The sequence below is a fragment of the Gigantopelta aegis genome, chromosome 6 (genome assembly GCF_016097555.1).
Source record: "Gigantopelta aegis isolate Gae_Host chromosome 6, Gae_host_genome, whole genome shotgun sequence".
Classification (NCBI taxonomy): domain Eukaryota; kingdom Metazoa; phylum Mollusca; class Gastropoda; order Neomphalida; family Peltospiridae; genus Gigantopelta; species Gigantopelta aegis.
The window spans coordinates 84,738,171-84,750,593 of NC_054704.1; the positions used below are offsets into that span (position 1 = coordinate 84,738,171).

The 12,423-nt window shown below is 39.2% G+C and overlaps 1 protein-coding gene across 1 annotated transcript in view; it reads right to left on the reverse strand.

Annotated features, from left to right (window-relative positions):
• Positions 1–12,423, reverse strand: part of LOC121373977 (guanylate cyclase soluble subunit alpha-2-like) — a 69,862-nt gene that overhangs the window by 13,603 nt on the left and 43,836 nt on the right. The window contains exons 6-7 of the mRNA XM_041500833.1: positions 5,123–5,261; positions 4,676–4,842 (exon numbers count right to left, since the gene is read on the reverse strand). Of these exons, the coding sequence (XP_041356767.1) occupies positions 4,676–4,842; positions 5,123–5,261 (306 nt within the window). The remainder of the gene's footprint in view (positions 1–4,675; positions 4,843–5,122; positions 5,262–12,423) is intronic.

Below are 12,423 nucleotides of genomic sequence, written 5' to 3' on the forward strand. Positions count from 1 at the left end.
ATTTATTATATAACTTTTGGTAATTTACCTTTATTTTTAAAATGCCAACAGCAAAATAGTTCCGGCTTTCTTACAGTGAAGATAACACTTTCTACAGTGACGATGACACATTTTAGAGTGAAAAAGTGAAATTTTCACTCTCAAATGTGTTATCGTCACTGAGTGACTGATAACACTTTTATTTCACTGATATTTTAAGATATTTCACTAAATGTTATATAATAATGGAATATATCATTGTAACCTATTACATATTATACGCAATGAATGTGAACGACAAAACCGATTTCCGATATCAAAGTCATATCTCTGCACAAGGCAGACTGGAAAGGATGTTAGGCAAAGTCGTGATTGCTTTCATGATCCACTAGCAGGTGCTCGACCTTTGGAGGAATCGTGTATATGTGCACATTCCTATAAACAGCACACGCAACAGACATATTATAAAGGTCTCCGGCCTCGGTGGCGTCGTGGTTAAGCCATCGGACATAAGGCTGGCAGGTACAGGGTTCGCAGCCAGGTACCGGTTCCTACCCAGAACGAGTTTTAACGACTCATTGGGTAGGTGTAAAGCCATTACACCCTCTTCTCTCTCTCACTCTCTCTCTCTCTCTCTCTCTCTCTCTCTCTCTCTCTCTCTCTCTCTCTCTCTCTCTCTCTCTCTCTCTCTCACTAACCACTAATTAACACCTAATCCACTATCCTAGACAGGCAGCCCAGGTTGCTGAGGCGTGTGCCCAGGACAGCGTGCTTGAACCTTAATTGGATATAAATACGAAAACAAGTTGAAATAAAATGAAATAAAGATCGTAAAAAACACAACAGGTCCACTGAGTGGAGTCGATCCTATGACGTTAGGTGATAACGAGGTAGTCTAAAAGTCTAATCTCTTCAAAGTATACAGGCTGGTAGGTACTGGGTTCGGATCCCAGTCGAGGCATGGGATTTTTAATCCAGATACCGACTCCAAATCCTGAGTGAGTGCTCCACAAGGCTCAATGGGTAGGTGTAAACCACTTGCACCGACCAGTGATCCATAACTGGTTCAACAAAGGCCATGGTTTGTGCTATCCTGCCTTTGGGAAGCGCAAATAAAAGATCCCTTGCTGTCTATCGTAAACGAGTAGCATATGTGGCGACAGCGGGTTTCCTCTAAAAACCAGTGTCAGAATGACCATATGTTTGACGCCCAATAGCCGATGATAAGATAAAAAATCAATGTGCTCTAGTGGCGTCGTTAAATAAAAACAAACTGTTAGATTATACAACTTGAGTGAGTTGAACGGGACAGGTTTGATTTAAAGTAGCAGACCCCAGTTTGAACCCATGGCAACAAGACAGTTAATCTACACACCTGTAACACATCTGAATAACGAAACAAAACAGTCCGTGACGTTAAAACGGGGAAATTCTAACAGAAAATAAACTAGAGCTAGTCTCCACAACCGTTACTTCTCAGATGTACGTGCGTTTTTAGAATTGGGACAAATTAATAACGGGACATTACTAACACCAGGATAACCATAAACACGTCAGATGTACGGAAATGGATTTTCTAAACAAAATATAAGCAATGTTAGTTATCAGTTGTCAGAAATGGCTCTAATAATGACACATACGCCGTAATGTTTAAAAACTAGGATCAGTCACTTTAATGTGTAACAATTAAAAGCCAGTAAAACTAAGTCGATTGCATCTTTGTTGCAACTACCCCTGCGCGTGCTGTAACCTCACCGTGGTGCAGGGGTGTAACATTTTCTTTGAGAATGGCCAATACAGCACAAATTGAAATTGAGTAAAAGTCAGTATCTATCTGTGATATTTGTATTTTTGCACAGTTCTTTACACTGTCTTTATTTGAGTCTTGAATTTTTGTATTGATGTTGATAAAAAAAAGAGAGTATTTTTCGTGCTGGAGTGTCGTTAAACATTCATTCATTCATTCATTCATTAATTGACACATATAAAATGTGTGCTCCTGACAAACCGGTACAATGGTAACCAGTCAATTCGTACCATAGTCATTTCGTACCATAGTCATTTCCGTACCCAATTTTACCATTTCGTACCCAAGTCATTTTGTACCTTGGTCATTTCGTACCATAGTTATTTGGTCATTTCGTACCCAAGTCAATAGAACTATGTCGGTTAGACTTCTTCAGTGATTTATCTAAAATAGCTGACAGTAAAGTACTGGTATTTTCCTAGTATCATTTCATTTCAACTTATTTTCGTGCTTATATCCAATTAAGGTTCAAGCACGCTGTTCTGGGCACATAGCTCAGCTATCTGGGCTGTCTGCCCAGAACAGTGGATTAGTTTTTAGTTGGTTAGTGAGTGAAAAGAGGATGTAGTGGTATTGCACCTACCCACTGAGCCAGTACCGGGCTGCGAACCCTGTACCTAACAGCCTATAGCCGATGGCTTAATCATTGCGCCACCGAGGCCGGTTTCGTAGTATCAGTGAAATGTTCCATACAGTGAACACAAACAAAACGATCTTCATCGCCTTAATTATTTACATGCATGTATTGTACTGCACGCTATGGGAAGTGTAGGATATCAAAACCACGTCGTGTTTTGCAATACAAATTACTTTCAATCAGCCGATGAGAGAGATCATTAGACCGACGGGGAGTGGAAACTGGACAAAAGCAGGTTGGACACGCACACTAGACACAGAGAAAGTGGGGTCCACGCGGGGAGCGGAATCTAAGATATGGAGATATTTATTCAATTAATCAAATAGTACTGCAAACAGTAGCACTTTATGTCTTGTTACTCTGTGTTTGAGAGTGCGTCGTGTCACGGATGTGTTAAAACCGCAATCTCTCACCTTCACCCTACAATACAGTTTTCTAAATCACACCACACACAACTACCGTTATAATACACTCATGTGGTTTTGTTGTCGTCAACTGCTCGGCTGCATTGTAACTCCACGTGTAACACACTGTATCTTTAGAGAATATGTGACGAGCTCCGATACATTACCGTTTTTCTTGCACAAGGAATTAACGTTGTCCTTTCTGAGCCTTTGGCGAGGGAAGGACAGCATCGATTCACGAGAGCACAATAAACGGTATTGCCGAGTAACAAGTTGCGTATTCTATTTATTACCCATAAAAACGATACTGTTATTGAAAACAAGTTTGCACGTTGAGAAAAAGAGACAGTGTTGCGTCACAGCTGTGATGCACGTATCGCTGATGACATATGTTAGTTGTTGACATGACTGTCACCATGGAAACTATTTATAATTAACCGCTGCATGTTGCCTAACAATTGTGACGTCAAAGGACTGATTATGACGTCAAAACGTATCTAGGAAAAGAAATATGTTTTTTCTTTACCAAGGTCTCACTACACAGTTCATTTAGAGCCCATTCATCACGGTCCACTATAGTTCCTAATTGTGACATGTGTTGTGGTTCACATATTCACTTCTAGTAATTGGGGAAGCATTAAAACAATTGGGGCCTAATTTACATAGCCTGTACCAGCCGTTCGGACCGGTACTACAGCCAGATGCGGTCATATAGCTAAAACCTAAGACAAAACTGTTCTCAATTTTGAAGTGAGAATAAATACTGATATAATGTATGTTCGCAATGGTGTATGTTGTTAGTGCCAACGAGAACCTGTTCTATTGCCAATCTTCATTTGAAGTTGGACAAGTTAACATGGATTTCAATGGCAGGTGGAATCTGTGTAGTGAGACCGAAGGGAAAGATAATTTTTCTTTCCCCAATTCTCTCTGCCCATATGAGTAATAAAAGAGGCACCTTGACTTGTTAGTGTTGATATGGTAAACACTGTTTTTCTACGTGACCTAGATTATCAGTATATCTAACAGGAATCGCAGAATAGTGCGTAAGTACGTCAAATATTATCTTTAAAAATATGTCCTTTAATTGCTAGGCTTTCAAACTCTAGAAGCTGGGAACCTTTAACGGTTTTATTGTGTTGTTTCCTGACAGGCAATTATTTTACAAACTTGAAATGCACTTACACTTAGTGACTTCTGTGCATTACACTCCCATGGGAGTAGTTTATTTCATTTCGGTTTATTGTTGATCGAAAATGTAATTAAGAGGCACCTAAGCATCTTAGCAGTCTAGGAGAAAAAACCCGCATCAACACAGGATGTAAATGTGTCAAACAATATATATCAAACACGTGATGTTATGTATTGTTAGTTAGCACTAAACAGTTTCATTTTCATATTCGAAGGGAATATATCCATTGTCACAATGAAGCCCATGAGTACTCAGCAATCGTTTGTAGTTAATTTGTAAACCGTCAGCTGTCTAATCCAGACACCAACTCAACCTTATTTCACAGGTCCAAACTGGTTTATGACATTAATCTAGCGTTTTCTAACCTTGGTGGTAGGTTGTGTGAATCAGAAAATTGTGAAAGGGTGAAAGAGAAAGAGAAAGAGAAAGAGAAAGAGAGAGAGAGAGAGAGAGAGAGAGAGAGGGGGGAGGGAGGAGGGGAGGGAGGGTCACGGAGAGGAGAGGGAGAGGGGAGAGAGATGGAGAGAGAGAGAGAGAGAGAGAGAGAGAGAGAGAGAGAGAGAGAGAGAGAGAAATGCAGTGACAGTGAGAGGAGGGTGAGGGAGCTGGAGAGAGATACACAAACTGAATGACTGAGAGTTATTATCTGTCCTTACCTTGTATATGTCGAGTTCGGCACAGAAGTTGTCGAAGTGTGTGTAGAGGGAACTCAGCATGTTGACGACCTGCATGGGCGTCGCCGTCGAGCAGATGGCGGTGAAGCCGACGATGTCACTGAACAGCATGGAGACGTTATCCACTTTGTTGGGCTCCACAGTTTCACCTTGACAACAAAGACGACAGATATTAAAACCGTGTTTCCTAAAACAATGCAGAGGACTTTATTACTGACCAATATTCATGTACGTAAAACAATAAAATGTAAAGTCCAAGCAGACACTAACACAGCGAGATTCTAATCACGCACAAATAAAAAATGAAGACATAGAGAGAGAGAGAGAGAGAGAGAGAGAGAGAGAGAGAGAGAGAGAGAGAGAGAAGAGAGAGAGAGAGAGAGAGAGAGAGAGAGGGGGCGGGGAGAGAAGAGAGAGAGGGAGAGTTACCTAGCCATAGTTTTCGCGCGATGCCTGGCGGGAAGATATCCTGTAGTAGCTCCACATTCTTCTGTTTCTCCTCCTCGACGGCGTTACTGGCGGCCTCGATGTCTCTCTTCAGCTTCTCCATCCGCTTCTTCAACCCGTCCTGCAACATCGTACACAGGTAACATCATAATGTGTACTGACGAAAACTTGTCCTTTTCCTACTACTACTACTACTATACTACTACTACTACTACTGTTGCTACTACTAGTACTACTACTACTACTACTGCTGCTGCTGATGATGATGATGATGATACTACTACTACTGCTGATACTACTGCAGCTACTACAACTACTGCTGCTACTACTTCTACTACAATTACTACTACTGCTGATACTGCTACTACTGTTACTACTATTACTACTACTAACAAAAATCAACAAAAATCATATATGTTATCAAATGTTTAATAAATATTGAATTCAATGGCTATTATGAACAAGGCAGTTACTAGATAATGATATATAGAAAAAAAACAAATGTGTTGCAAGTTGGTAATACAATACAATACAATACAATATAATACAATACAATATGATCTTTATTGCAACGCGTGTATATAACCATTGGTTAATGGAAAATTGTCCCATTAAAAACAAATATATGCACTAGTTGTAATGATAGCAACAGAGACGGGACATATTAACGATATCTAAATAACGATTCGCCACTCTGTCAGATTTCTTGGAAAGGCTGTATGTAATGTTTATAACGAGAACTGAAATTATACACCATAACACTGCTGCGTCCGGTGTTTGTGATGCATGTGATGCATGTGTTCTATCCAGGTACTCTACTAAACACAACACGTGAATCAGGGTTATTTCTTCTGGAAACCACTCGCTCACCACCCACGCAGTGATTTCATTATGGCAAAGGGCGGGACGTAACCCAGTGGTAAAACGCTCGTTTGATGCCTGGTCGGTCTAGGATCGATCCCCCGTCGGTGGGCTTATTGGGCTATTTCTCGTTCCAGCCAGTGCACCACGACTGGTATGTCAAAGGCACTGGTATGTACTAGCCTGTCTGTAGGATGGTGCATATAAAAGATCCCTTGCTACTAGTGGAAAAAATATAGCGGGTTTCCTGTCTAAGACTATATGTCAGCATTACCAAATATTTGACATCCAATAGCCGATGATTAATAAATCAATGTGCTCTAGTGGTGTCGTTAGGGTTGAGTTCTGTTTTATTAAGATCACAGGGTATTGTGGGATAACCGGCCACCCCTAAAATGGTAATGGACTTTATCAGCCGTTCTTCTTTATTACTGTAAATAATTCTGTGAAACCCTTGATTAAGTAGACTTTCTCATCTAAAATCACAAAACTGACCAATTGTGTAGTCCCAAATAAAATAAAATTATTACTTAGGTATCGCAAGTGGTTGTTTTTGCTCCAACGTACCCCACCTATAGGACTAATAATATGTATTTTTTCTTTGAATTTTTTAAGAGAGAATAATACTATTACCCCATTTCGTTCTATTAATGCAAATCGAAATATATTTAGTTAAATAGTTTATTATATTATCAAGTCATTTATGTTGTTTTACAAGTCAGGTTGATAAAAGTGAAGCGCCTTCTCGTAAATGACTGCGTTTGTTTACACTGTGCATACAGGAATTGGTCGAAGTTGACGTCACTTCGCCCCAAGCTAGAATTCCGGACGCACCAAAAACCAAAGAAAATGGCTGCCCCCAGTTAGCAGGAATAATCACGGGATTTTTTTCATTTGTTAAAGTTTCAGTATGTTTCGGTGGTCCGGGCATGCATCTTTCCAACACATAAGGCTCATGTTTGAGTTTACTATCCCTATAACTTGATTTCCGTTCTTATATCCCAGGCATAAACCTCACCTATCTAGGTTGTTTTTCCAGGATTAATGGTTAGCGAGAGAGAAATAGATGTAATGCTTAGAGAGAGAGAGAGAGAGAGAGAGAGAGAGAGAGAGAGAGAGAGAGAGAGAGAGAGAGAGAGAGAGAGAGAGAGAGAGAGAGAGTCGGTGTAGTGGTTAGTGAGAGAGACGTCTGGGTAGTTGTTATACACCTCCCCATGGAGCTACTAAATCTGACTCATATCGGCAGTCGGTACCGGGATGCGAGTCCAGTTCCTACCAGCTTTCGTGCAATTGCTCAGACGCCAAGTTATTGCTTTAACACTTCTAATTGTCTGGAAAACAAATTGATTTTGTCAGCGGACACCAGCGTTAGCTGTACTCCGACTCGTGTAGACACTAGCATCTGTCTTTTGTTTTGATGACTACACAGTTACACCCAGATCAGAGAGCTCCACTGCATCTTGTTTATAAACACGGTATTCTCTTACACTAATTACGATGAACAAACAAGTCTGAGAAATACACAGCTACGCACCAGAATAAAAGTAAAACATCAATATTCTGTACCTTATTTCCGCACACACACAAAAAAAAAAAAACAAAAAAAAAAAAAGACAAAAAAAAACCAACAAAGTGTTCAGTTCGTTTATGTCAAGGCTTACGTATTGCAAGATCAATACAGTTTTCTTACTTTTCCGTTCCTTTCTCTTTTCCTCTTCAATTTGGCTACGTAAGAAAGGGCAAAAACTCTGTTCTGGACGGAAGAGCTGGCGGTAGTCAGAACTTGCGTCCATGACAGGCGTGCACTGCAATATCTTGCTCTGAATGTGCACGTAAAACAGCCTGAACTTCAATTGAATGGATCCACAAAGGTGGTTCGATCCTGCGACACAAACATCTCAGGCGAGCAACCGGCCTCGGTGGCGTCGTGGTTAGGCCATCGGTCAACAGGCTGTTAGGTACTGGGTTCGGATCTCAGTCGAGGCATGGGATTTTTAATCCAGATACCGACTCCAAACCCTGCGTGAGTGCTCTGCAAGGCTCAATGGGTAGGTGTAAACCACTTGCACCGACCAGTGGTCCATAACTGGTTCAACAAAGGCCATGGCTTGTGCTATCCTGCCTGTGGGAAGCGCAAATAAAAGATCCCTTGCTGCTAATCGGAAAGAGTAGCCCATGAAGTGGCGACAGCGGGTTTCCTCTCAAACAAAATCTGTGTGGTCCTTAACCATATGTCTGACGCCATATAACCGTAAATAAAATGTGATGAGTGCGTCGTTAAATAAAACATTTCTTTCTTTCTTTCTCAGGCGAGCACTCAACCGACTGAGCTAAATCCCGCCCTCCCCCCTCCCCACAGTTCTACAAAGACAGCCATCTCACAGTTTCCTAATATTTAGCTTGGTTGAAGCTATAAAATGTGATAACTCATAATAACAGCATGGCAAATAGCTATAAACAAATTGTGGCTATACGTCAATACACCGAAGGAATTGTTGGTCCAATGCGTCCCACCAACAATGCCTATATAGTCGTGAATATTTCATCGTTTTATTTATTGGTTATGCCTTTTTAACTTGATACCAACACGGCTTCCTGGACTACTGAGGGACAACTGGCCACGAAACAGTGTGGCACAACTGACACGACATTTTCCCGAACTGTCGTAAAGCTACATTAGGCGAGTATCGCTGGAAACAAATCGGTTTTAAAACGCATTATCCAGAACATGGATGGCTATTGCTAATTCATTTTACCTACCAGCATGCTAGTTGCGTCCTAGAATTAAATTACAGAGAAAAACCCACTACACTCTTAACACGGAATGTACAGGTCTATTGATTCTTCCTGTTCTAGGAAACATTCAATACACATATCTAGGAAGACACAACACAAAATGACAGTGTGGTAATGGAGATGTAAGGAAATTAGCTCTGTGAACAGCTGCCAGTAGCTGGCCTCAGACCACAATTAATTTCGCTATATGTTTCTATATAGCCTTAGTGGCTATAACATTTTTATTAATATCAGCAGGCCCGTGAAGTGTTTTATGTACCTTTGCCTGCATGGGGGACACATACCCTGAAAAGGACAACCCCTGTTGTCCAGCTCTTTCTCCCAGCATATTGGTTTAAACAGACACACCCTCTAAACCAGGCCGGAGTACACCCATTTTACACAAAAAGCACTACTTTTGCATGGTCCGGAATTACCACAAACAAGTCTTCAATGTCAACAAGTTACACATGTTTACAAACTACGTGCTATCCCCTGTCACTTCAGTCAAACAGTTGCCACTTCATAGCTGTCTGCCATGAAATAATCACAGTCAAACAGCCGACTACTTGCGTGGTCAAATTTCCAGATTTTGTACAACCAAATGGGAAGATAACTGTAATCTGAAGCCTATCAGTCCATTTTCCCCCCTAAAAACTGGCCCACACTAATGCATTCCAATGATATACATATTAAAGCAATGCTCAGTAAGTATCGGGATGTCACCTTTAAACTGAGAGTATATAGAGGCTGTGTTAAAACACCTACCACAGTGCCTTGTCATGGCCAATTTTAGCAATGGAAACTTGAGGGACACCAACTTCAAAATGTAATAACTTTATCAAATTTTGGAATTTCTTCATACAATGAGCAGCTATTTTTTCTTCTACATATGTTCTATCTGCACAGTGTTGTCTTGGAAAGATTTTGAAATATTTAAAGGAAAAAACATCAATCATTAGATTTTACTTCATTTTTAATTAAATATTAAACTTAAATTAAAAAATTTTGAGAAAAAAAAAAATTTAAAACTGTAAAATTTTGCATTTTAGATATGATAAGTGGAGGCTTATGAAAGATATGGTGACTGAATTCATGGTACATTATTAGAAATGTGTCAGAGGGAAGGTGAAAGTCACAAAATTGGGGCCATTTGCAACACATTTTTACACACTAATTTCAAGGAAAATTAGACATGATAGGCCTCAGATTCAATTTTGACCTGCTGTATTTACTTAATCTACTTCATTTACTGTATTAGACATGTAGCCACTTTGTAAAAGGCAAAAACAGTCCATATAAATGCATATTAATATGAATATGCCCTACAGATATTACTTAGGTATACACCATAATATGTTTTTTGTTGACGACAACTTTGAAAATGAAGATTTTGTCACAAAATGCTGATATAAATCCTACCAAGAGGTACTTACACCATATTTTTCAGTTTCCAGTGATAACTGTTAACACGTGTAGTCATGTGACAGTGTCTTGGATACCTCAGTGTAGTATTTCTTGATTGGAAGGATGTTTGTAGTAATGACCACTGAATATGCATTATGGATTATTCTGCCATATGTATTACAAGCCAAATGTTAACCTTTTTGGCACATTTTCTGCAATAAACTTGACAAGTATACCAGCATCTGATTACTGAACACAATAAATACATTCAGACAGTATAGAATATTAGCCTATTAGATTTTCTAAGGATAAAAGACCATTTTTGAAAAATTACTGAAGTGTATAATTTACATAAATGTAGGTGAAATGTATTATTAGAGTACTTAATCTTGTTAAAAACTGTATACTATTTATTTAAAGTGTTTAATCACATTTGGTAGTGATATATTCATTATATTTAGGTCTTCTGTCCAATTGCAATAATTGAGAAACTCATTAAAATTCAATATGTAAAAAAAAAAAAAAATCTCAATATTGACTAACAAAATCCAACTTTTGCTCTTTTTTTACCAAATTATTAGCTCAAAACTGTTTAAAAATATTGCAACAACCTGTAGTAACATCAGAGGTCATTTTATGCTATTTTGGAGGATATTGAAATCTAAAAGTTGAACATTTTAATTTTAATTTTTAATTAATTAATTTAATAAAATATTGAGAAAATAAATAAATGAGTTTTCATATTCCTTGTGGTATTCACAATCAGTCTGTGTAATTTCACCTCTCTGGTTATAACACTTTCATCAGAATCAAGCATTTAACCGGTGTAATGTGTGAACTATATCAGGCCTCAGACCACAATTAATTTCGCTATATGTTTCTATATAGCCTTAGTGGCTATAACATTTTTATTAATATCAGCAGGCCCGTGAAGTTTTTTTTATGTACCTTTGCCTGTATGGGGGACACATACCCTGAAAAGGACAACCCCTGTTGTCCAGCTCTTTCTCCCAGCATATTGGTTTAAACAGACACACCCTCTAAACCAGGCCGGAGTACACCCATTTTACACAAAAATCACTACTTTTGCATGGTCCGGAATTACCACAAACAAGTCTTCAATGTCAACAAGTTACACATGTTTACAAACTACATGCTATCCCCTGTCACTTCAGTCAAACAGTTGCCACTTCATAGCTGTCTGCCATGAAATAATCACAGTCAAACAGCAAACTACTTGCGCGGTCAAATTTCCGGATTTTGTACAACCAAATGGGAAGATAACTGTAATCTGAGGCCAGCTATGTAGTCAGGCGCCGACCCAGTTCCAGTGAAGGGACACCACACCGATAGACCGCGTGATTTAACGAGAATGAATGAATGAATGTTTAACGACACCCCAGCACGAAAAATACATCGGCTATTGGGTGTGAAACTGTGGTAAATGCAAACAGTAAGTGATTTAACAAGAAAGAATGGTCCACCGTAGGCGATTGACCCGAGGATCCTTGGCACCTTAAGCTAACCTTCAACCACTTAATACTGTCAGTTGTCAACCACCTGTAAACTGCGCATGCTCTGTGCATGAAAGGAAAACACCATCTTCCTTCAGAAGATTAATTCAAATTACCAGCATGTCTTAGTCGTGAAGATAACTATAGATGAAAACAAAAACGTCAACTTTTAAAACATTAAAGCAGTAACAAAAGTTACTCGGAGAAAATAAAATCGCCAAGAAACACAAACGAAAGTCCACTGAAGGGTCGATCTTGCGGGGCACTATCTCCTTTCGCAATAGACTTTAGGACAGATTGGACATATTTTGCTTATTAAAGTGACAGACCCTAATTTTGAATCACTACCTAGTATGTTTCATTATTGAAGCCAGTTTGATAACTGAAATGAGATTTTATTAGTTAGGTTATCCATTTCCGCACATCCGAAGTGTTTCTGGTCACCCTGGTGTTTCTAATGCTACGAAATGCATTTTTCATATATTTAAAAACGCACGTGCATCTAAGAAATATATGTTATGGAGATGAGCTCTGGTATATTTTAAAGGATATTTCACCGTTTCAAAGACATAGGCTCTTGTTAACTTTATTTTAACTTTATCCAAATGTATTAATTGCTTGTAAATTAACCAAACTTAGTGTCCATTTTCACAGGTTGAAATAAAGTCTGAGACTTCACGGTCTTGTAAATGCGAAACTAATTACATATTGCGTAGGCTGCCTGTG